The 26,985-nt window shown below is 43.7% G+C and overlaps 1 protein-coding gene across 1 annotated transcript; it reads right to left on the minus strand.

Annotated features, from left to right (window-relative positions):
• Positions 1-9,736: 9,736 nt before the first annotated feature.
• LOC124018139 (voltage-dependent anion-selective channel protein 2-like) lies at positions 9,737-19,191 on the minus strand (the record flags this gene model as incomplete). Its single annotated transcript, XM_046333413.1, is given in 7 exon segments — positions 9,737-11,222; positions 11,395-11,452; positions 11,574-11,724; positions 11,893-12,120; positions 12,342-12,394; positions 13,131-13,283; positions 19,142-19,191. Coding segments are annotated over 7 exon segments (785 nt in total), but the record flags the coding sequence as incomplete, so codon positions are not given.
• Between the last annotated feature and the right edge of the window lie 7,794 nt (positions 19,192-26,985).

Consider the following 26,985-nt stretch of genomic DNA (forward strand, 5'->3'; position numbering starts at 1 on the left):
GACCATAACAACATTAGAACATAACAACATTAGAACATAACAACATTAGACCATTAGACCATAACAACATTAGACCATAACAACATTAGACCATTAGAACATTAGACCATTAGACCATAACAACATTAGACCATTAGACCATAACAACATTAGATCATAACAACATAAATAAACATGTTTTTCTTTAGATTATTCAATTACCTACATTATGTTATTTCAAGTTATCCATTTGGAGCACAACGTCACGTTGTTAAAAAAAAAGATGTCTAAATTGGGCAGGCCTATAAATTCTGCAATTGAAGCCATCTAGGGCTTATGTTAACCTTGACCGTGTTCAATGAAAATGATAGACCTTTCAATCGTTGCATGCAACATTATCGGCAAGTGACCTGATGCCTATTGTGCCAAAGCGATGAGCAGTGGTGGAAAAAGTACCCAATTGTCATATTAGAGTAAAAATAAAGATAACTTGATAGAAAATGACTCAAGTGAAAGTCACCTAGTACAATATTATTTGAGTATTTGGTTTTAAATATACTTAAGTATCCAAAGTAAATGTAATTGCTCAAATATATTGAAGTAACAAAAGTACAAGTGACAGTTTAAATCATTTCAAATTCCTTATATTAAGCAAACCTGACAGCATCATTTTCTTGTTTTTTAAATTTACGGATAGCCAAGGACACACTCCAACACTCAGACACCATTTACACATGAAGCATGTGTGTTTAGTGAGTCCACTCCCTCTCCAGCCTCTAGGTCATCAGGCTGCTGATTATCCCGCACACCTGTCACCATCGTCTCATGACACTCACCTGGACTCCATCACCTCCTTGATTATCTTCCCTATATCTGTCACTCGCCTTGGTTCTTTCCTCAGGTGTTATTGACTCTGTTTTCATGTCGGTGCGTTTGTGTGTGTTTCGTGTTCATTGTGTGTGTTTCGTGTTCATTGTGTGTTTCGGGTTCATTGTGTGTGTTTCGGGTTCATTGTGTGTTTCGGGTTCATTGTGTGTGTTTCGGGTTCATTGTGTGTGTTTCGGGTTCATTGTGTGTTTCGGGTTCATTGTGTGTGTTTCGGGTTCATTGTGTGTGTTTCGGGTTCATTGTGTGTGTTTCGGGTTCATTGTGTGTGTTTCGGGTTCATTGTGTGTTTCGGGTTCATTGTGTGTTTCGGGTTCATTGTGTGTTTCGGGTTCATTGTGTGTGTTTCGGGTTCATTGTGTGTGTTTCGGGTTCATTGTGTGTGTTTCGGGTTCATTGTGTGTGTTTCGGGTTCATTGTGTGTGTTTCGGGTTCATTGTGTGTTTCGGGTTCATTGTGTGTGTTTCGGGTTCATTGTGTGTGTTTCGGGTTCATTGTGTGTGTTTCGGGTTCATTGTGTGTGTTTCGGGTTCATTGTGTGTTTCGGGTTCATTGTGTGTGTTTCGGGTTCATTGTGTGTGTTTCGGGTTCATTGTGTGTGTTTCGGGTTCACTGTGTGTTTCGGGTTCATTGTGTGTGTTTCGGGTTCATTGTTTCATCTATTTATTAAAACTCACTTCCGGAACTTGCTTCCTGACTCTCAGCGCACTCGTTACACTGCCAAATCAGAGGCAGTAGGGAAGAACAGGGATGTTCTCTTGATAAGTGTAAGTATGCCAAATGTAACACATTCTTTTGGGTGTCAGAGGTAATGTATTCAGTAAAAAGTACATTATTTTCTTTAGGAATACATTACAGTGAAATAAAAGCAAAAGCTGTCAGAAATATAAAAAGTTAAGTACAGATATCCCCAAAAATGCCTTAAGTAGTACTTGAAAATATTTTTACTTAAGTACTTTACACCACTGGTGACAGGAGTATTGATATAACAGCAATATTGAGCATGGTTACATGCACACAATAATACGATTATTGTGCATAGTCAGGTTAATATAATAGTCAATTAAAAACGTTTACAAAACAGGTTTTAACAAGATTTAACAGAACACATCTGAAATCAGGCTACTGATGGGACTTTGATAAATGCAGAAAATCATCAATCAAAAGAAGCATTCTGCCACAGTGAACGTGTTATTTTTCGAAGACTATTTACAGTGCATTCGGAAAGTATTAAGACCACTTAACTTTTTGCACATTTTGTTACGTTACAGCCTTATTCTAAAATAGATTCAATAGTTTTTTCCCTCATCAATTTACACAAAATATCCCATAGTGACAAAGCAAAAACAGGTTTTTAGACATTTTTGCAAATGTATGTATTAATGTTTTTTATGTGAAAAGTATTTATAAGATGTATACTTTCAGTTTTTACCATTAAACTGTTTACATGTCCTAATAACTTGAAAGATTGCTCAGAAAAAATTGTTTTAATCAGCGTGTGCTTACTTTGATTATGACCTTACGTCGATTAAGATAAACAGAGTAATGTGTTTACATGACTAATGCCATACTCAAACTTCTGCCGTAGCTAGTTTAATATCAAATTATTAGTGTACATGTAAACATATTCATAATTCTTCTTTTCATAACCATTGCAATTGGTATAAAAAAAAGAAGGTTATGCATGACGACATATTATAGGCAATAAGTAAGACAAGGCGAAGGTTGTTGTCTGAAGCATGCTATAGCATTCACAGCTGAGATAAGACTTTTATGAGTTGATCCATCCTGAGATGCTTTGTGGATACAACTGATCTCACTTTCCCTCTCTGTTCTTTTAGCTCTTATAGCTTCCTCTTTGTCAAGTACATTTTTTCACTGTTTTTCTTTTTGGGGAAAATAAACCCGTTTTATGTCCGTTCTCACCCTTCAGCTAACCCTCTTATAGTTCTTGCACCTGTTAGAAACACACACATACCCATTGTTTCTTTTTCCTGTTATTTACAATCTTGAGCTACAATAAAATAAACCTGTTGAATGTTATTCCTACAGGGCAGGATGTTTGGTTATGATAGGCCACACTCCAAACTCATGTTATAATATGATTATATTTCAACACGCTATCAAAGTCTGTTAAGAACTGAAGAATGAGGAGTGTGGCCAGTGTTGAACTGGCATCGCCAAGCTTGCTGTGTGTGTGTGTGTGTGTGTGTGTGTGTGTGTGTGTGTGTGTGTGTGTGTGTGTGTGTGTGTGTGTGTGTGTGTGTGTGTGTGTGTGTGTGTGTGTGTGTGTGTGTGTGTGTGTGTGTGTGTGTGTGTGTGTGTGTGTGTGTGTGTGTGTGTGTGTGTGTGTGTGTGTGTGTGTGTGTGTGTGTGTGTGTGTACATGAATGCCTGTGAATATATCAACATTATAGTTATTATACAAATTATCTTCTCTCTCGTATTTCTGTCTCTGTCTCTTTCTCTCTCTCTCTTTGTCTCTCTCCTCTCTTTCTCTCCTCTTTTTCTCTCTCTTTCTCATTCCCTCTCTCAGGCATAATACGTTGAAGCAGGATGTTATGACATTGTGGTTTATGAGGACCTGACAGGGGAGTCCACCTGGCCCAGCCCAACAACCTTAACATGTGAGTCGCTACATCGCCACCTGGGGCAATTTCTCCTGGCCACTAAAGTGCTTTGAATTGAAGAAAACACAAGATAAGTCATTTGATAATTGGGGTGTGTATTTGTGTTGTAGTCTATCGTAACTTATTTTGTATGTAATGTTGCTGCTACTGTCTCTTACGCCCGAAAAGAGCTTCTGGATATCAGAACAGCGATTACTCATCTCAAACTGGATAAAGATCTTTTCTTTAATGAGTCTGACGTGAAGGATATTATAAGGGCACCAGGCGAGACCCAAATACAGACACAGGAGGCAGATGGTTGAGCTCCAATATTTATTATAACAAAAGGGGTAGTCAAAAGGCAGGTCGGGTACAGGCGAGAGTTCATAAACCAGGTCAGAGTCCAAATGGTACAAGACGATAGGTAGGCTCGAGGTCAGGGGCAGGCAGAGTGGTCAGGCAGGCGGGCTCAGAGTCAGGACAGGCAAGGGTCAAAACCAGGAGGGCAAGAAAAGGGAGACTGGGAAAAGCAGGAGCTGAGACACAAAACGCTGGTTGGCTTGACAAACAAGACAAACTGGTACAGAGAGACAGGAAACACAGGGGATAAATACACCAGGGATAATAAGCGACACCTGGAGGGGGTGGAGACAAGCACAAGGACAGGTGAAACAGATCAGGGCATGACAGATATACTGTTTATCCTGGACCAGGCCCAAATCTCCGTCATTCGCATGAAGAAGAGATGGAGATACAAGGGGAGCAGATCCGGGGGCCTTGTGAGAATTCACCAGCGAGTGGGTAACCCGCCTCTACCATCCGTTCTATTGACCAACTTGCAATCACTGGAGAATAAACTGGATGAGCTCCGTTCGAGACTATCCTTCCAACGGGACATTAAACATAATATCTTGTGTTTCACCAAGTCGTAGCTGAATGACGACACGGATAATATACAATTGGCTGGGTTTTCTATGCATCGGCAGGACAGAACAGCTACGTCCGGTAAGACGAGGGGTGGTGGTGTGGGTCTATATGTCAATAACAACTATATGTCAATAACAACGATGTCTAATATTAACCTCTCTAGGCTAGGGGGGCGGTATTTTCACGTCCGGATGAAAAGCGTGTCCAAAGTAAACTGCCTGCTACTCAGGCCCAGAAGCTAAGGTATGCATATTATTAGATTTGGATAGAAAACACTCTGAAGTTTCTAAAACTGTTTGAATGATGTCTGTGAGTATAACAAAACTTATTTGGCAGGCGAAACCCCGAGGACAAAACAACCAGGATTTTTTTTTTGAGGTCACTCTCTTTTCAATGGGTTTTCTATGGGGATCTAGATTTCTAAGGCACTTGCTTGCAGGTCCTATCGCTTTCACTAGATGTCAACAGTCTTTAGAAATTGGTTGATGTTTTTCCTTTGAGAAATGAAGAAGTAGGGCTGTTCAGAACGAGGGTCGAGTGTAGTGTACTGTTGTGGTTGGGGTGCGTGACCTGAAAGCTCGCTCTACTTATTATTGAACGCAGTTTATCCCGTCTTAAATTTTATCGATTATTTACGTTTAAAAAATCCTAAAGTTGTATTAGGAAAGTTGTTTGAAATGTTTGGACAAAGATTACAGGTAACTTATTAGATATTTTGTTGTCATGTTGTGCGAGTTGGAACCTGTGATTTTTCTGGATCAAACGCGCCAAATGAATGGACATTTTGGAGATAACGACGGAATTAATCAAACAAAAGGACCATTTGTGATGTTTATGGGACATATTGGAGTGGCAACAAAAGAAGATCTTCAAAGGTAAGGCATGAATTATATCGTTATTTCTGAGTTTTGTGTTGCGCCTGGCGGGATGAAATATGATTGTCTGTGTTTGTTTGATGGGATGTTGTCCTCAGATAATAGCATGGTTTGCTTTCGCCGTAAAGCCTTTTTGAAATCTGACACGGTGTCATGTTTTGTCTTAGATTGTCTTGTCATTATGCTTTCCCTTCTGTTCGTTTCCCCCTGCTGGTCTTATTAGGTTCGTTCCCTTTTTTCTATCCCTCTCTCTCCCCCTCCCTCTCTCTCCTCTCTCTATCGTTCCGTTCCTGCTCCCAGCTGTTCCTATTCCCCTAATCATCATTTAGTCTTCCCACACCTGTTCCTTATCTTTTCCCCTGATTAGAGTCCCTATTTCTTCCCTTGTTTTCCGTTCCTGTCCTGTCGGATCCTTGTCTATTGATCACCGTGCTATGTCTATGTATTGCCCTGTCGTGTCGTGTTTCCCTCAGATGCTGCGTGGTGAGCAGGTGCCTGAGTCTGCTACGTTCAAGTGCCTTCCCGAGGCAACCTGCAGTTCTTGATCAAGTCTCCAGTCTGTTCTCGTCATTACGAGTAGTATTATGCCTTTTGTTTGTATAGTAACTTTACTGGATTAAAAACTCTGTTTTCGCCAAGTCGCTTTTGGGTCCTCATTCACCTGCATAACACACGGTGGCTGGATAAAGCTTTCATTTGGTGTATTGCACTTGTATGAAAGTTAAATATTTATAATAATTTAATTTGAATTTGGCGCTCTGCCATTTCACCGGATGTTGTCAAATCGATCCGGTTAACGGGATTTGATCCCTAAGAAGTTGTTTTAGGAAGTAAGTATTGAGGTATTGCTTGCTTGAGGTAGAGTACCTCATGATAAGCTGTAGAAGCTGTAGAACACACTATCTACCAACTTTTCATGCATATTTTTCGTAGCCGTCCATTTACCACCACAAACCCATGCTGGCACTCAACAAGCTGTATAAGGCCATAAGCAAACAAGAAAATGCTCATCCGGAAGCAGCGCACCTAGTGGCTGGGGACTTTAATGCAGTCAAACTTAAATCCATTTTACGTCATTTCTACCAGCATGTCATATGTGCAACCAGAGGGAAAACAAATCTAGACCACATTTACTCCACACACAGAGACGCATACAAAGATCTCCCTCGCCCTTCATTTGGAAAATCTGACCATAATTCTATCCTCCTGATTCCTGCTTACAAGCAAAAACTAAAGCGGGAAGTACCAGTGACTCGCTCAATACGGAAGTGGACAGATGCTTTCGCTACACTATAGGACTGTAGCACTATAGCACTATAGGACTATAAGATGCTACACTATAGGACTGTTTTGCAAGCAGAGACTGGAATATGTTCCGGGGTTCATACAATGGCATTGAGAAGTATACCACCTCAATCACCGGCTTCATCAATAAGTGGATCGACGTCATCGTCCCCACAGTGACCATACGTATATATCCCAAACAGACGCCATGGACTACAGGCAACATCCGCACTGAGCTAAAGGTTAGAGCTCCTGCTTTCAAGGATCAAGACGCAAATCTGGATGCTTATAAGAAATCCCGCTATGCCCTCCAACGAACCATCAAACAGGCAAAGCGTCAATACAGGACTAAGATTGAATCCTACTACATCGGTTGTTGACGCCCGTCGAATGTGGCAGGGCTTGCAAACTATTATGGACTACAAAGGGAAACCCAGCCGCGAGCTGCGCAGTGTCGCGAGAGGAGATGATGCTCCTCCAAACAGACATTGTGGAGCTCAAGAGACAACTGTGGATGAGTGGAGAGGCCCTGGACACACTGTAAGAGACAGGCAGAAACATCTCAACAGTCCAGTTAACTCAGAGCAAGATCTATAAATACATCTAACCAGTTTCGTCGTGTCAGCTGATGCTTGGCCTTTAGTGAGCTGATACTGTAAATGCTCATTCTCTGTTCTCACCTCTTTCGGGCCACAGTGAGGGGAAGGCCAAGGAGTTGTATCGCAAACTCAGAGAAACCCAGAGGTCGGTTTATCACTTCTCCCTTCATGATCATTTACCGTCACAGATTATAGACACCGGATGTCTATTTGTGATTCTGAGAACATGTCATTATAGAATGGAAAACAACCTCTCTCTCTTCCTCTCACTCTCCCGCTCTCTCCCCTCTCCCCTCTCACTTTCCTCCCCCTTCCTCCATCTCTATCTCTTTCTGTCTCCAGATCTCCCTCCAGACCAGAAGTATAGGGGGGGGGCAGTCAGAAGGTAGTGCGTCTGGTAGTCTAGGCATTCCAGTTCCACGAGAGAACTCAAAGATTTCGACACACACCTCAGGTACTCATGCACACACACACTAGTCTACATACACCTCAGATGCCGTTACATATACACACATTTGTGTTTTCACTCTCTCCCTGCGGTAAGATCAAATCAAATTGTATTTGTCACTTGCGCCAAATACAACCTTACAGTGAAATGCTTACTTACAAGCCCTTAACCAACAATGCGGTTTTAAGAAAAATAAGTGTTAAGTAAAAAATTGATAAATAAAAAACAGAAGTAACATGTAATTAAAAAGCATCAGTAAAATAACTTTAGAGAGGCTATATATATGGGGTACCCGCACAGAGTCAATGTGCGGGGGCACCGGTTAGTCGAGGTAATTGAGGTAATATGCAGTGGTGTAAAGTACTTAAGTAAAAATACTTTAAAGTACTACATAAGTCATTTTTTTGGCGTATATGTACTTTACTTAACTATTTATATTTTTGACAACTTTTACTTTTACTCCACTACATTCCTAAAGAAAAATAATGTACTTTTTACTCCTTACATTTTCCCTGACAACCAAAAGTACTTGTCATATTTTGAATGCTTAGCAGGACAGGAAAATTGTCTAATTGACACACTTATCAAGAGAACATCCCTGGTCATCCCTACTGCCTCTGATCAGGCAGACTCACTAAACACAAATGCTTCATTTGTAAATCATGTCTGAGTGTTGAACTGTGCCCCTGGCTATCCGTTAAAAAGAAAAACATGTTTTGCTTAATATAAGAAATGTTTAATGATTTATACTTTTTCTTTTGATACTTAAGTACATTTCAAACCAAATACTTTTAGACTTTTACTCAAGTGGTATTTTACTGTGGGACTTTCACTTTTACTTTAGTCATTTTCTTTTAAGGTACCTTTACTTTTACGTGTGTGTGTGTGTGTGTGTGTGTGTGTGTGTGTGTGTGTGTGTGTGTGTGTGTGTGTGTGTGTGTGTGTGTGTGTGTGTGTGTGTGTGTGTGTGTGTGTGTGTGTGTGTGTGTGTGTGTGTGTGTGTGTGTGTGTGTGTGTGTGTGTGTGAGAGATCTCCTGATCAGTGTGAATCCTTCGTTGTTATTCAGGTGGACAGATAATGTGTTAATGTGGTGTGGCTCAAGCTGATGTCGAACAGAAGCGTTGTCCCGTTCCAGACTCCCTGCCGTGGTCCTCTGCTGCTGCTGTGTGGTGGGGAAGCCTTACTGCAACAGAGTGCATTGCGCCATTTAACATTGATATTGACTCTTGGAGTTTCCCTAAAATAATTTATTGAACCAAAATGTATATTTTCCAGGCTTATGGGGGTGTCCACGTGAACATATCCAACACCCCCTGTAATCTACACCATGGTGCATTGGAGTAATCCAGTAGATTTGAATGGGGTAAAATGTATTTACTGAACCAGGTGACATAGCTGTTTTTAAACTATTGGCCTAGTCAGATCCAAACTGTCCTCTTGACTAAGGTCCTGGGGATACTGGTCCTTAAAGGGGTCAGGTCTGGTCTGGACTGAACTCTGGTGATGATTCCTAATCTTTCAAACATTTTATTTTATGCTTGCCACAAAATATTTTCTGACCAAAGTTTTAGCTATAGCTTTCATATTCTTTCTGAATTAATACTTTCCAAATTCACTTTACATATTCTCTGGGGTTTTGTGTATACTGTTTGTAAGTTGCTCTGGATAAGAGCGTCTGCTAAATGACTTAAATGTAATATTTTTTGCAGTATAATATTTGGTAGTTTGATTTCGTTGTATTTTACTGTGGTCTTATTGTTGTTAAGTGTAAGTACGTGTATCTGGTTGAATTGAACATCAACCACCAAGGAACATCTGCCTGACAGATATTGTAACAAACTGTCAAGGTGTCCGCATACATAGGTTCGGTTTGCTCCTCGCAGGCTAGGCGAAGTGAACGTCTGTGCTCGCAGACTCCTTAAAATACCTTTGCTTGAAAAACAAGGAAAAAGCTGCAATATTACTGTTTGACGCCGTAGCCAGTACACCTTGTCAAAATAGTCCTGATTAATCCAAGATAACTCAAGAAATCTGTCATTAATTTTGACGGTTTTGCCAAGGTCTTACATCTAACCAAGATGTTTGGTACAGTATTTGTCAAGTGACAAAATGTGCATGAAAACAAGAACAAAGATTTTGAAATTCTTCTTTATTCCATGAATTCCAGTTTTGAGGTTTCAACTATTGACAACCTTCCCTCTCCCAAGCACAGCAGACACAAGATTGCATGATAGTGGTAGAGTTCCGAAAATAAAATACAACAAATTAAATTACAAAGAGGTAAGGAAAATATCCACCATGCCTGTATGCCTTCTCAAAACTCTAAAGCAAAATATGGCAATCAGAGATACTTACACACAGAGAGTTGAAATGGTCAAAACAGAAGTAACAAGAGACATTGAGAAAACAGTGGGACATTAGGCAGAACCAGAACCATGTATTTAGTAGGCCAATGCGGTTTCTGGATTTTGATGCATTTACATGACACTGAAACATTCTATGGCAGCCATGTTAGCTTCCTTAACATTACATGGGGAATATTTAAACAATGCTATGTAACAGAATGTTGGCCTAACTTTCTAAACGTATGGCTCTGGGCAGAACATTCAGCCATTGTTACATTGCTTTATGTTCTGGAATGGGAATACAAGTCAGTCAACAAATCTTACTATCAAGGTGGAATCTTCAAGTTCTGTGTACTACAGATATTTCCCTGATTTGGAAACAGAAACTCAACCGGTCTCATTTTCAAGTTCTTAGCCACCCATTTTATTGCAGTATGCTCGTGTCAATGTGTCCCCTGTTTTATGTATCACTGAAAGTGGACATCCATCCACAAACAGGCCTGTAAAAGGTCTGGGACAACGGAACATCATGACATTTAAAAAATAAGTTATTCCTTGAAAACAACTCAATAGTGTACCACAAATACACAAACCGAAGTACACTGTCAATCTTTTTTTTTCTTTTTTTTGTCACAAGTCAAAAGAAGATTAAACACATGATCTCTGGCAAAGGGAAAGTATACCACACAATCAAACCCTACTAAAAAGGTGCACACATAGAAAAGAGGATATGTCTGCTTATGGGGAGGAAGTGGAACAAAAGGTTGACTTCAGCCTTGTCTGTTTCAAACACCCTGTTCTGCATACAGTACACCACTTTTGATCAGAGCCCTATGTGAATTAGTAAACTCCTGGTGAATAGAGTGTTATTTGAGACTTGCTCACTGGCTCACTGTGCTCCAGTGCCATGGCATGACAGATGTCCCTTACGTAGTGGTATTGCTAAGGAGATAATACAGAGAGATGGTGAACCTAAAACTAACCAAAAAACAACTTGGTTCTCGACAGTCTGTCCATTTTAATATAGTACTGGGGGTCTCAGATGGTGCTACGGGCTGTAGGGTTAAGGCCAAAAGACACACTCTCTCTGTGCGTGTGTATGTGTGTGTGTGTGTTTTGTCAGATTCGGGATCTTTCCCTTCCTTCACCCATCCCCCTCTTCTCCTCTCCCCTCCATCCTTATGCCTCCAGCTCAAAGCCCATGCCAACCTTGTGGCCGCCTGCGTTGAAGTTCTTCCCATCGATCAGAGCTGAGAGAGTCAGCTTCACTCCTACAGAGAGAGACACCAGTCTTAACACACAAAGTACAGCTCTTTTCATATATAGAGTATAGACATCACCTCTTCCTTTCTTCTAACCAACTCCCGTGGTACTAATAGACAAGGTGTGTAGATATAGACAGATGCAGCTAGTCGTCTGGTGTAAAGGTCCGTTTTGAGTTACCTGGCCGGAGGACCTGTGTGTAGCCGACTCCAATCAGACTGGCGTTGTTGACTTTGGCCTGCAGGGGAGACAGACAGACACAAAGAGGTGAGACAAGCATGTATTTGGATGGTTGTGTGGTTCTTGTTCTGGCACTATGGACTGGTATGTGGTTCTGTATGTGTGGTTGTGGTACCCACAGACAGGGAAGCGTCCTTGTCCAGCTGGTATTTGGCTCCGATGCCAAAGCGTGTGTTGTTGCTGCCAGCCGTCCAGGCCAGGTTGATGGCTGTTTCCAAGTGGCAGTTCACCTTCTGGTAGATGGAGCCACCGAACTCTGTACCGTCGTTACTGAGAGGACAAAACACCATGGGCTTCATCAGTAGGGTACTACATAGCTCTTAAATCAACTTCCTGTGGATCATGACAACAAAAATTGTGCATGGAGAAAACAACTCTGTGCAAACACAAAACAACCTCTGCTGGACAGTAGTCAGGGTTAGGTGTAGTGGTACTCACACATTGGTGTGGAGCTGGAAGTCCCCAGCCTTGTATCCCAGGGCAAAGTTGTTCTGGGACAGTTTGGACTTGGCCGTGTCGAAGGCCATCTGGTACCCAGCCAGCCAGCCCTCATAGCCCAGCACGGCAGCAGCGTGGACCGTGGGGCCGGCCATGTCAAAGTCCAGGTCACAGCCCAGGTTGATGAAGTCCCGCTTGTAACCAGTCTTCAGCTTGGCACTCTTCTTACTGCAGACAGAGGGGAAGGGGACAGGAGGAACGTAGATAGGGTGTCGGGATTGCTGTGACATTATGTTCCCCAATTTGACAACGGATGAAGAAAAAAAACTGCCCAAGTGACCGTTTTACTCCCTTTACTGGTGCTGTTTATTTCAAAATCCTTCATGTTCGTGTGCAACACTAAGGCATATAGAGGGAGGTAATGATTGACCAGCGAGTGGTTAACTTACCCAGTGTTGGGCACGAACGATGTGTCCAGAGCCAGCTTCAAGCCCTTAGCCAACTACAGAAACACAGGACAGAAAAGGAGATAAGGTACATACACAGGAGGTTGGTGACAACGTAATTGGGGAGGACGGGCTCGTGGTTCCTCGCTGGGGCGGAATAGGTGGAATGGTATCAAATACATCAAACACATGTTTTTTTAGGTGTTTGATGTCATTCCATTTAATGCCGTTCTGGCTATTATTATGAGCCGTCCTCCCGTCAGCAGCCTCCAGTGATTACATATTGGTGAACAGCAGACCTGCTCGCCTCCCTACCACTGAGGAAGTACAGTTCCCGCTCAGCCCAGTCAAAACTGTTCGCTGCTCTGGCCCCCCCAATGGTGGAACAAACTCCCTCACGACACCAGGACAGCGGAGTCAATCACCACCTTCCGGAGACACCTGAAACCCCACCTCTTTAAGGAATACCTAGGATAGGATAAGTAATCCTTCTCCCCCCTTTTAAGATTTAGATGCACTATTGTAAAGTGACTGTTCCACTGGATGTCATAAGGTGAATGCACCAATTTGTAAGTCGCTCTGGATAAGAGCGTCTGCTAAATGACTTAAATGTAAATGTAAACAATGAGAACAATAGGGGTAATAATATTACTGACTAAACTTTGGGTTTAATGTCCAGAGTCTATTGGATGCATTTACATACTGGTGTTCAATGAGTTAACATCAAGTGCTGTCAGGAGCTGGTTTGGTGTGGTGTAACCTGATTTTGGGCTAAACTGGTTTCAAACTCACCTGGTCCTCTATGGAGACCTCGGTGGTCAGGGTGTTGTCTGTGTTCCATTTCTGGTTGAAGCTCAGGCCCAGCTCCTTCACCTTATATTTGGTCTCCAGGTTACCTGCTGCCTTCCCTGTGTCTGTGTTACTGGAGCCCGAGGTCGCAAACTCCTGAGAGATGGAAGGAGAGTGGCGGGTGAGGAAGAGGGAAATGAGGGATGGTTAACAGCAGAAAAGTAAGAGCACAGCAGAAGAAACTGGTGCATAGGAGAGAAAAGGTAGAAGAGAATGGGGAACTGTTGTTACAGGAGGCTGCTAAAGAGAGCTTAGCACACTTCTCACTGATGAGAGAAAGAGACGGGGGATACAGAGGTGAAGATAAATAGACAGGGAAAGAGATAAGTACCCCTACCACATCTCTGCCAAGCAATTCCTCTCAGGTTTGCATGACTGACATGTCAGCAGCTACCGTTTTGAGTAGTGGTAGATGCTCAAGCCAGTCATCTGGTCACTGGCAGACCAGTAACCTGTAGACCAGTAACCGGGCCAGTTAGACCAGTCTAAATGTCTGTCATTATGGCCTGTCATTATGGCCTGTCATTATGGCCTGTCATTATGGGCTGTCATTATGGCCTGTCATTATGGGCTGTCATTATGGCCTGTCATTATGGCCTGTCATTATGGCCTGTCATTATGGCCTGTCATTATGGCCTGTCATTATGGCCTGTCATTATGGGCTTAGCAGTGCAAGGGGAATGGTATCAATCAATCAGCTGGGACACTGCTGCAAGAACGGCTGCAGGGAGGAAGAGCCTTCTCCACACACACACACACACACACACACACACACACACACACACACACACACACACACACACACACACACACACACACACACACACACACACACACACACACACACACACACACACACACACACACACACACACACACACACACACACACACCCTTACCATCTGACAATGAAGTCCAGAGAGGAAGCAGAAAAAAGGCAGAGAAAGAGAGGGGCAGATATCGTTAGGTCAGAACCATACAGATATTCACATTCAATCACTTCTCCACTCTTTCAGAAAAGATTATTCTAATGCACATAATGTATGTACCAGAGATGCCAAAGCTGCACCAGCTTGTATGAACTGTGAATCATAGATGTACAACATCTAATTTACAGGACACGCTTGACTTTTGGGGGAAATTATCGTCCAAGTAAAGTGTATTTCATGAAATCTGCTTTGTGATTCAATTCAATCGCAGGGAGAGGAAGATGAGCTATCCAAAAGGTTGATATAGATACGGGCAATTCCATGGAAAGGTCAACATGAGCATGCCCAAATGAAACCACGTTCGTAATTATGCTTAAGGTTTTGTTGGAGTTTAGGTTTAATTTGGAAAGTTTAAGAAGGAAATTGCATGAATTTGAACCATTTAGTCTCAAAAAAGGCCCTTTTAGAAAGGGCTCACATAGCTTGTTTTTCCTCTCACAGCTGCCCCCCCCCCCAGATGAGATTCAGATGAGATGTTAATGAAACAATACAGACCAAATTGAAGTGTCTTGAGTTGTGTTTGTGTCTTGTAATGACAGGGGTGTGAATGGCACAGACAATGTAACGTCCATAACGTTTTAAGGAAAAGTTTTTGTAAAACATGCACCTTACATCGGATTATCTTGAAACTCTCTCTGTAAAGATAACGTTCACGGTTGCATATGGTCTATAATTGGTTTCTCTCTTTTCATTGTCTATGTCCTTTTTCATTGTTATGATATCCATAACTTCCATTACGGTGGTGGATGGGATGGATCTTCGGAGGATTGTGCCTTTACCACATTTTGTGTGGTTGTTCTGGGATGTACTGAAGCAATTGTTGATATCTTGATAATTACGAGTTCTAGCTAAGATTCTCTCGGAAAATATATGCTGAAATGCATTTCTCATACATGGCAGTACTGTTTTAAATGATTATTTTCTTTTAGATAGAACGATAATAAAATAGTGATTTTCAACAATCTTTGAATATTCCTGGAGTGTTCTTTTCCTCTTCAAATGAAAGCCCCCCAAAATATACAGACTTTATCCAGTGTCCAGAAAGGTGGATTGGCAGTATAGGCACATTTATATTGTCTAATTAGCATATTTCAGAAAATGTGTAATATAAAAATATATAGATATATTTATGTCTACATTTAACTGGTAAAGGTTCATTTTGATATATATAAAGTGGAGGGAAAAAATCAGGACCTGCCTATTCAGGCTACCTGTAATTGTGCAATCCTAAAGTACTATGCCTTCTGCTGACCTTGGAAAAACCATCCAAATGACAACAAATGTGTAATGATAGATTTTGATAATGAAATCTTTACGATTTGAATGTTTATTTCAGACTAACATGCATAATGGCGGGTGTAACATCCATAAAATTAATTTTCCCTCTCTAAAGTAATAATGGAAATGACAATATTTTCAAAATTATAATTTTTGTGTTCAACCATGCCTTTCCTTCAAAATGGCTATCCATGTTTGGACCTAATACTTGCAAACTCACAGACGTTTGCTAATATGTTCACTCTCCACAAAAAGCTTGTCCATTTTTCATGTAACATCCAGAACTCTTCTTATTTGTTTTGTTTCTCCAACATGCCAATATTTAGAAGTCTGCTGGAGGGCTATACACTCCCCCCAAGGGGTACTATAAACATACACATCAACATTTACATTTTGTTTGTCCATTCTGTGAGACATTAAAGTTGTGATTTTGCCCGCAAATGTAATGTCCATAACTCTGGAATCGACCATATCCAAAATGTGTAAAGATGAAGACAATGACAAAAAACAGCATAATCCTACACACAGTATTGTTGCCCCTGACACCTTTTAAGAGAATATAACACAAAGTATTTAGGGGGCAGCAATGCTATGGGCGGTATCCATTTTGTTCTAATGTATAGGTAGATTGGAGTCCGACAGTGATCTGCCAAGCTGACTGGGTTTGACAGCTTGTCAGACTCTCTGGCAGACACACACACATACACACACACACACTGCCGGCAGACAGTGAGTCAGCCATTTCAACTTTCCTGTTCAGCCCTGAGGTTAGGGTCTAGACATGCAGCTTATACTGTAAGGCTAGACTACACAAACACACATACTATTGCATGGGTCACTCTGTTCCAGAGTGGCCTAAATGTAAATGTTACACATCTGTGATAAATTAATTGAAAAACTTGTTTTTTTTTCCATCCCCAGCATCACAATGTAATGTGAATGTGTGTGTTAGTATTTCTCAAATATTACATTTACATTTACATTTAAGTCATTTAGCAGACGCTCTTATCCAGAGCGACTTACAAATTGGTGCATTCACCTTATGACATCCAGTGGAACAGCCACTTTACAATAGTGCATCTAAATATTTTAAGGGGGGAGGGGGTGAGAAGGATTACTTTATCCTATCCTAAGTATTCCTTAAAGAGGTGGGGTTTCAGGTGTCTCCGGAAGGTGGTGATTGACTCCGCTGTCCTGGCGTCGTGAGGGAGTTTGTTCCACCATTGGGGAGCCAGAGCAGCGAACAGTTTTGACTGGGCTGAGCGGGAACTGTACTTCCTCAGTGGTAGGGAGACGAGCAGGCCAGAGGTGGATGAACGCAGTGCCCTTATTTGGGTGTAGGGCCTGATCAGAGCCTGGAGGTACTGAGGTGCCGTTCCCCTCACAGCTCCGTAGGCAAGCACCATGGTCTTGTAGCGGATGCGAGCTTCAACTGGAAGCCAGTGGAGAGAGCGGAGGAGCGGGGTGACGTGAGAGAACTTGGGAAGGTTGAACACTAGACGGGCTGCGGCGTTCTGGATGAGTTGTAGGGGTTTAATGGCACAGGCAGGGAGCCCAGCCAACAGCGAGTTGCAGTAATCCAGACGGGAGATGACAAGTGCCTGGATTAGGACCTGCGCCGCTTCCTGTGTGAGGCAGGGTCGTACTCTGCGGATGTTGTAGAGCATGAACCTACAGGAACGTGCCACCGTCTTGATGTTAGTTGAGAACGACAGGGTGTTGTCCAGGATCACACCAAGGTTCTTAGCGCTCTGGGAGGAGGACACAATGGAGTTGTCAACCGTGATGGCGAGATCATGGAACGGGCAGTCCTTCCCGGGAGGAAGAGCAGCTCCGTCTTGCCGAAGTTCAGCTTGAGGTGGTGATCCGTCATCCACACTGATATGTCTGCCAGACATGCAGAGATGCGATTCGCCACCTGGTCATCAGAAGGGGAAAGGAGAAGATTAATTGTGTGTCGTCTGCATAGCAATGATAGGAGAGACCATGTGAGGTTATGACAGAGCCAAGTGACTTGGTGTATAGCGAGAATAGGAGAGGGCCTAGAACAGAGCCCTGGGGGACACCAGTGGTGAGAGCGCGTGGTGAGGAGACAGATTCTCGCCACGCCACCTGGTAGGAGCGACCTGTCAGGTAGGACGCAATCCAAGCGTGGGCCGCGCCAGAGATGCCCAACTCGGAGAGGGTGGAGAGGAGGATCTGATGGTTCACAGTATCGAAGGCAGCCGATAGGTCTAGAAGGATGAGAGCAGAGGAGAGAGAGTTAGCTTTAGCGGTGCGGAGCGCCTCCGTGATACAGAGAAGAGCAGTCTCAGTTGAATGACTAGTCTTGAAACCTGACTGATTTGGATCAAGCAGGTCATTCTGAGAGAGATAGCGGGAGAGCTGACCAAGGACGGCACGTTCAAGAGTTTTGGAGAGAAAAGAAAGAAGGGATACTGGTCTGTAGTTGTTAACATCGGAGGGATCGAGTGTAGGTTTTTTCAGAAGGGGTGCAACTCTCGCTCTCTTGAAGACGGAAGGGACGTAGCCAGTGGTCAGGGATAAGTTGATGAGCGAGGTGAGGTAAGGGAGAAGGTCTCCGGAAATGGTCTGGAGAAGAGAGGAGGGGATAGGGTCGAGCGGGCAGGTTGTTGATATTACACATCTGATCAATGAGGTTTGCTTGGCAATCCCGGTCTACCCCCAGGTGGCACATTTGGTTCATAGGGAAGTTGTGGGTTTTTGGTTTCCCATTGGTCCTGGGAATGAAGCAATACGTTTCCTGACCGGTAAAACTTTTCCAAAACATTCTGAGAATAGAAGTGAAAATGTTCTGGGAACATTCATTTTTAGGTTGCAGGGATGTTCCGAGAAAGTTTTACTATGGTTCCCTGAAAGTTTTCCTGGGAGGTTTAGGTTATTTTAAGATAATTAAATAACGTTCTGAGAACATATAATCTTCTGTTCTCTATCCATGGAATTAGTCTATTGCACCACCATGATTGAGCTAGCATGCCATGTTTTTTTTTACTCATACAAAGCTGTTCATTTTAGTGTATTCAAACAGACCCCATTTCAAAGGAAACAAACACTCATTAAGATCAGGTGTGGCCAATTAGTGGATGCAGCCAACACACCTGAACACACTTAAGGTAGAAGATAGAAATTTTTGTTGACACTGAGAACAGAATGTATATGTTTTTAAATTACATTCTTAGAACATTCTTTGAACGTTAATGTTTTCTTGTGGTTTTTATGTAAAGTGTTCTTAATGTTCTGAGAACATGACTTTAAAATAGAACCATGAGGAAACCTGCAGAAAATGTTATGCTGAAGTACTGTGGTCCTTCTGTAGCTCAGTTGGTAGAGCATGGCGCTTGTAACGCCAGGGTAGTGGGTTCGATCCCCGGGACCACCCATACGTAGAATGTATGCACACATGACTGTAAGTCGCTTTGGATAAAAGCGTCTGCTAAATGGCATATATTATTATTATTATTACTGAAATTCCCACCTAAGGTTGTCAGAACGTCATGTGCTAGCTGGGTATCCTGCACCATTCCAAGAAAGTTGTGGGAAGGTTGTATGCAAAATAAACATAGGACAACCACGCTTCCACCAAACTCCAAGAAACATGTGGTATAATTTATAAAAAAGAGGTGGAATTCAATAAATGTGAAAGAGAGATAGAGAGGTTGTACTTACAACTCCACTCTGGGCCTTGGTCTTTAGGTCCAGTTTCACAATTCCAAAGCCTGGAGGGGAAAAGAGAAAGAGTAGAAGGAAAAGAGGGGGAAAAGAAAAATCATGTCTCTATTCATAAAAAATAGAGGAGCAGACCCCATTTTGATTTGGGATACTTCTCTGTAGCCCTTCGTTATTGGATACATAATTTACATGACGGTTTTCATTGGGGGTCTTCATTGAGGGTCATCCAAGCTTTACAGTTGTGACACAGTTGTGACACTCACCTGGACTCCATCACCTCCTTGATTATCTTCCCTATATCTGTCACTCACCTTGGTTCTTTCCTCAGGTGTTATTGACTCTGTTTTCATGTCGGTGCGTTTGTGTGTGTTTCGTGTTCATTGTGTGTGTTTCGTGTTCATTGTGTGTTTCGGGTTCATTGTGTGTGTTTCGGGTTCATTGTGTGTTTCGGGTTCATTGTGTGTGTTTCGGGTTCATTGTGTGTGTTTCGGGTTCATTGTGTGTGTTTCGGGTTCATTGTGTGTGTTTCGGGTTCATTGTGTGTGTTTCGGGTTCATTGTGTGTGTTTCGGGTTCATTGTGTGTGTTTCGGGTTCACTGTGTGTGTTTCGGGTTCATTGTGTGTGTTTCGGGTTCATTGTGTGTGTTTCGGGTTCACTGTGTGTGTTTCGGGTTCACTGTGTGTGTTTCGGGTTCACTGTGTGTGTTTCGGGTTCACTGTGTGTTTCGGGTTCATTGTGTGTGTTTCGGGTTCATTGTTTCATCTATTTATTAAAACTCACTTCCGGAACTTGCTTCCTGACTCTCAGCGCACTCGTTACACTGCCAAATCAGAGGCAGTAGGGAAGAACAGGGATGTTCTCTTGATAAGTGTAAGTATGCCAAATGTAACACATTCTTTTGGGTGTCAGAGGTAATGTATTCAGTAAAAAGTACATTATTTTCTTTAGGAATACATTACAGTGAAATAAAAGCAAAAGCTGTCAGAAATATAAAAAGTTAAGTACAGATATCCCCAAAAATGCCTTAAGTAGTACTTGAAAATATTTTTTACTTAAGTACTTTACACCACTGGTGACAGGAGTATTGATATAACAGCAATATTGAGCATGGTTACATGCACACAATAATACGATTATTGTGCATAGTCAGGTTAATATAATAGTCAATTAAAAACGTTTACAAAACAGGTTTTAACAAGATTTAACAGAACACATCTGAAATCAGGCTACTGATGGGACTTTGATAAATGCAGAAAATCATCAATCAAAAGAAGCATTCTGCCACAGTGAACGTGTTATTTTTTCGAAGACTATTTACAGTGCATTCGGAAAGTATTAAGACCACTTAACTTTTTGCACATTTTGTTACGTTACAGCCTTATTCTAAAATAGATTCAATAGTTTTTTTCCCTCATCAATTTACACAAAATATCCCATAGTGACAAAGCAAAAACAGGTTTTTAGACATTTTTGCAAATGTATGTATTAATGTTTTTTATGTGAAAAGTATTTATAAGATGTATACTTTCAGTTTTTACCATTAAACTGTTTACATGTCCTAATAACTTGAAAGATTGCTCAGAAAAAATTGTTTTAATCAGCGTGTGCTTACTTTGATTATGACCTTACGTCGATTAAGATAAACAGAGTAATGTGTTTACATGACTAATGCCATACTCAAACTTCTGCCGTAGCTAGTTTAATATCAAATTATTAGTGTACATGTAAACATACTCATAATTCTTCTTTTCATAACCATTGCAATTGGTATAAAAAAAAGAAGGTTATGCATGACGACATATTATAGGCAATAAGTAAGACAAGGCGAAGGTTGTTGTCTGAAGCATGCTATAGCATTCACAGCTGAGATAAGACTTTTATGAGTTGATCCATCCTGAGATGCTTTGTGGATACAACTGATCTCACTTTCCCTCTCTGTTCTTTTAGCTCTTATAGCTTCCTCTTTGTCAAGTACATTTTTTCACTGTTTTTCTTTTTGGGAAAATAAACCCGTTTTATGTCCGTTCTCACCCTTCAGCTAACCCTCTTATAGTTCTTGCACCTGTTAGAAACACACACATACCCATTGTTTCTTTTTCCTGTTATTTACAATCTTGAGCTACAATAAAATAAACCTGTTGAATGTTATTCCTACAGGGCAGGATGTTTGGTTATGATAGGCCACACTCCAAACTCATGTTATAATATGATTATATTTCAACACGCTATCAAAGTCTGTTAAGAACTGAAGAATGAGGAGTGTGGCCAGTGTTGAACTGGCATCGCCAAGCTTGCTGTGTGTGTGTGTGTGTGTGTGTGTGTGTGTGTGTGTGTGTGTGTGTGTGTGTGTGTGTGTGTGTGTGTGTGTGTGTGTGTGTGTGTGTGTGTGTGTGTGTGTGTGTGTGTGTGTGTGTGTGTGTGTGTGTGTGTGTGTGTGTGTGTGTGTGTGTGTGTGTGTGTGTGTGTGTGTGTGTGTGTGTGTGTGTGTGTGTGTACATGAATGCCTGTGAATATATCAACATTATAGTTATTATACAAATTATCTTCTCTCTCTCGTATTTCTGTCTCTGTCTCTTTCTGTCATGCAGGTGAAAGAGGACCCAAAAGCGACTTAACAGAAACAGAGTTTATTCAAGTCCAAACAGGGAATAACAGAAATCCTCTAGTCTGTAGAGGGGAATAACAGGAGAAGCGGCCACAGACTGCAGGTCGCTTCGGGTAGGCGCAGGCCGTAGTTGACAGAGACACCTGCTCACACGCAGCATCTGATGAAGGCAAAAAACACGACAGGACAGGGCGAAACACAATCACAGCACGGTGAATACTAAACAAGGAACCGACGGGACAGGAACGGAACACAAAGGAATAAATAGGGACTCCAATCAGGGGAAAGGATCGGGAACAGGTGTGGGAAGACTAAATGATGATTAGGGGAATAGGAACAGCTGGGAGCAGGAACGGAACGATAGAGAGAAGAGAGAGCGAGAGAGTGAGAGAGGGAGGGGAGAGAGAGGGATAGAAAGAGGGAAAGAACCTTATAAGACCAGCAGAGGGAAACGAATAGAATGGGGAGCACAGGGACAAGACATGATAATAAATGACAAACATGACAGTACCCCCCACTCACCGAGCGCCTCCTGGCGCACTCGAGGAGGAATCCTGGCGGCAACGGAGGAAATCATCGATGAGTGAACGGTCCAGCACGTCCCGAGACGGAACCCAACTCCTCTCCTCAGGACCGTAACCCTCCCAATCCACTAAGTATTGGTGACCCCGTCCCCGAGAACGCATGTCCATGATCTTATGTACCTTGTAAATAGGTGCGCTCTCGACAAGGACGGGAGGGGGAGGGAAGACGAACGGGGGTGCGAAGAAAGGGCTTAACACAGGAGACATGGAAGACAGGATGGACGCGACGAAGATGTCGCGGAAGAAGCAGTCGCACAGCGACAGGATTGACGACCTGGGAGACACGGAACGGACCAATGAACCGCGGAGTCAACTTACGAGAAGCTGTCGTAAGAGGAAGGTTGCGAGTGGAAAGCCACACTCTCTGGCCGCAACAATACCTTGGACTCTTAATCCTGCGTTTATTGGCGGCTCTCACCGTCTGTGCCCTGTAACGGCAAAGTGCAGACCTCACCCTCCTCCAGGTGCGCTCACAACGTTGGACAAACGCTTGAGCGGAGGGAACGCTGGACTCGGCAAGCTGGGATGAGAACAGAGGAGGCTGGTAACCCAGACTACTCTGAAACGGAGATAACCCGGTAGCAGACGAAGGAAGCGAATTGTGAGCGTATTCTGCCCAGGGAGCTGTTCTGCCCAAGACGCAGGGTTTCTGAAAGAAAGGCTGCGTAGTATGCGACCAATCGTCTGATTGGCCCTCTCTGCTTGACCGTTAGACTGGGGATGAAACCCGGAAGAGAGACTGACGGACGCACCAATCAAACGACAGAACTCCCTCCAAAACTGTGACGTGAATTGCGGGCCTCTGTCTGAAACGGCGTCTAACGGGAGGCCATGAATTCTGAATACATTCTCAATAATGATTTGTGCCGTCTCCTTAGCGGAAGGAAGTTTAGCGAGGGGAATGAAATGTGCCGCCTTAGAGAACCTATCGACAACCGTAAGAATCACAGTCTTCCCCGCAGACAAAGGCAGACCGGTAATGAAGTCTAAGGCGATGTGAGACCATGGTCGAGAAGGAATGGGGAGCGGTCTGAGACGACCGGCAGGAGGAGAGTTACCCGACTTAGTCTGCGCGCAGTCCGAACAAGCAGCCACGAAACGGCGCGTGTCACGCTCCTGAGTCGGCCACCAAAAGCGCTGGCGAATAGACGCAAGAGTGCCTCGAACACCGGGATGACCAGCTAACTTGGCAGAGTGAGCCCACTGAAGAACAGCCAGACGAGTGGAAACAGGAACGAAAAGGAGGTTACTAGGACAAGCGCGCGGCAACGCAGTGTGCGTGAGTGCTTGCTTAACCTGTCTTTCAATTCCCCAGACTGTTAACCCGACAACACGCCCATAAGGAAGAATCCCTCGGGATCAGTAGAAGCCACAGAAGAACTAAACAGACGGGATAAGGCATCAGGCTTGGTGTTCTTGCTACCCGGACGGTAAGAAATCACAAACTCGAAACGAGCGAAAAACAACGCCCAACGAGCTTGACGGGCATTAAGTCGTTTGGCAGAACGGATGTACTCAAGGTTCTTATGGTCTGTCCAAACGACAAAAGGAACGGTCGCCCCCTCCAACCACTGTCGCCATTCGCCTAGGGCTAAGCGGATGGCGAGCAGTTCACGGTTACCCACATCATAGTTGCGCTCAGATGGCGACAGGCGATGAGAAAATAAGCGCACGGATGAACCTTATCGTCAGGCTGGAAGCGCTGGGATAGAATGGCTCCCACGCCTACCTCTGAAGCGTCAACCTCGACAATGAATTGTCTAGTGACGTCAGGAGTAACGAGGATAGGAGCGGACGTAAAACGTTCTTTTAGAAGATCAAAAGCTCCCTGGGCGGAACCGGACCACTTAAAACACGTCTTGACAGAAGTAAGAGCTGTGAGAGGGGCAGCAACTTGACCGAAATTACGAATGAAATGCCGATAGAAATTAGCGAAACCTAAAAAGCGCTGCAACTCGACACGTGACCTTGGAACGGGCCAATCACTGACAGCTTGGACCTTAGCGGAATCCATCTGAATGCCTTCAGCGGAAATAACGGAACCGAGAAAAGTAACGGAGGAGACATGAAAAGAGCACTTCTCAGCCTTTACGTAGAGACAATTCTCTAAAAGGCGCTGTAGAACACGTCGAACGTGCTGAACATGAATCTCGAGTGACGGAGAAAAAATCAGGATATCGTCAAGATAGACAAAAACAAAGATGTTCAGCATGTCTCTCAGAACATCATTAACTAATGCCTGAAAAACAGCTGGCGCATTGGCGAGACCGAACGGCAGAACCCGGTACTCAAAATGCCCTAACGGAGTGTTAAACGCCGTTTTCCACTCGTCCCCCTCTCTGATGCGCACGAGATGGTAAGCGTTACGAAGGTCCAACTTAGTAAAGCACCTGGCTCCCTGCAGAATCTCGAAGGCTGATGACATAAGGGGGAAGCGGATAACGATTCTTAACCGTTATGTCATTCAGCCTCGATAATCCACGCAGGGTGCAGAGTACCGTCCTTCTTCTTAACAAAAAGAACCCCGCCCCGGCCGGAGAAGAAGAAGGCACTATGGTACCGGCGTCAAGAGACACAGACAAATAATCCTCGAGAGACTTACGTTCGGGAGCCGACAGAGAGTATAGTCTACCTCGAGGGGAGTGGTCCCTGGAAGGAGATCAATACTACAATCATACGACCGGTGAGGAGGAAGGAGTTGGCTCGGGACCGACTGAAGACCGTGCGCAGATCATGATATTCCTCCGGCACTCCTGTCAAATCGCCAGGTTCCTCCTGAGAAGTAGGGAGAGAAGAAACGGGAGGGATGGCAGACATTAAACACTTCACATGACAAGAAACGTTCCAGGATAGGATAGAATTACTAGACCAATTAATAGAAGGATTATGACATACTAGCCAGGGATGACCCAAAACAACAGGTGTAAACGGTGAACGGAAAATCAAAAAGAAATAGTCTCACTGTGGTTACCAGATACTGTGAGAGTTAAAGGTAGTGTCTCAAATTTGATACTGGGAAGATGACTACCATCTAAGGCAAACATGGGCGTAGGCTTGTCTAACGGTCTGAAAGGAATGTTATGTTTCCGAACCCATGCTTCGTCCATGAAACAACCCTCAGCCCCAGAGTCAATCAAGGCACTGCATGTAGCACCCGAACCGGTCCAGCGTAGATGGACCGACATAGTAGTACAAGATCTAGATGAAGAGGACTGAGTAGTAGCGCTCACCAGTAGCCCTCCGCTTACTGATGGGCTCTGGCCTCTTACTGGACATGAATTAACAAAATGTCCAGCAACTCCGCAATAGAGGCACAGGCGGTTGGTGATCCTCCGTTCCCTCTCCTTAGTCGAGATGCGAATCCCTCCCAGCTGCATGGGCTCAGTCTCAAAGCCAGAGGAGGGAGATGGTTGCGATGCGGAGCAGGGAAACACCGTTGATGCGAGCTCTCTTCCACGAGCCCGGTGACGAAGATCTACCCGTCGTTCTATGCGGATGGCGAGAGCAATCAAAGAGTCCACATCTGAAGGAACCTCCCGGGAGAGAATCTCATCCTTAACCACTGCGTGGAGTCCCTCCAGAAAACGAGCGAGCAGCGCCGGCTCGTTCCACTCACTAGAGGCAGCAAGAGTGCGAAACTCAATAGAATAATCCGTTATGGACCGTTCACCTTGGCATAAGGAAGCCAGGGCCCTAGAAGCCTCCCTACCAAAAACTGAACGGTCAAAAACCCGAATCATCTCCTCTTTAAAGTTCTGGAACTTGTTAGAGCAATCAGCCTTGCCTCCCAGATAGCTGTGCCCCATTCTCGAGCCCGGCCAGTAAGGAGTGAAATGACGTAAGCAACCCGAGCTCTCTCTCTAGAGTATGTGTTGGGTTGGAGAGAGAACACAATCTCACACTGCGTGAGAAAGGAGCGGCACTCAGTGGGCTGCCCGGAGTAGCAAGGTGGGTTATTAACCCTAGGTTCTGGAGGCTCGGCAGGCCAGGAAGTAACAGGTGGCACGAGACGTAGACTCTGGAACTGTCCAGAGAGGTCGGAAACCTGAGCGGCCAGGTTCTCCACGGCATGGCGAGCAGCAGACAATTCCTGCTCGTGTCTGCCGAGCATGGCTCCTTGGATCTCGACGGCAGTGTAACGAGCGTCTGAAGTCGCTGGGTCCATTCCTTGGTCGGTTCCTTCTGTCATGCAGGTGAAAGAGGACCCAAAAGCGACTTAACAGAAACAGAGTTTATTCAAGTCCAAACAGGGAATAACAGAAATCCTCTAGTCTGTAGAGGGGAATAACAGGAGAAGCGGCCACAGACTGCAGGTCGCCGGGTAGGCGCAGGCCGTAGTTGACAGAGACACCTGCTCACACGCAGCATCTGATGAAGGCAAAAACACGACAGGACAGGGCGAAACACAATCACAGCACGGTGAATACTAAACAAGGAACCGACGGGACAGGAACGGAACACAAAGGAATAAATAGGGACTCCAATCAGGGGAAAGGATCGGGAACAGGTGTGGGAAGACTAAATGATGATTAGGGAATAGGAACAGCTGGGAGCAGGAACGGAACGATAGAGAGAAGAGAGAGCGAGAGAGTGAGAGAGGGAGGGGAGAGAGAGGGATAGAAAGAGGAAAGAACCTTATAAGACCAGCAGA

Source organism: Oncorhynchus gorbuscha, unplaced genomic scaffold (assembly GCF_021184085.1).
Source record: "Oncorhynchus gorbuscha isolate QuinsamMale2020 ecotype Even-year unplaced genomic scaffold, OgorEven_v1.0 Un_scaffold_3964, whole genome shotgun sequence".
Lineage (NCBI taxonomy): Eukaryota > Metazoa > Chordata > Actinopteri > Salmoniformes > Salmonidae > Oncorhynchus > Oncorhynchus gorbuscha.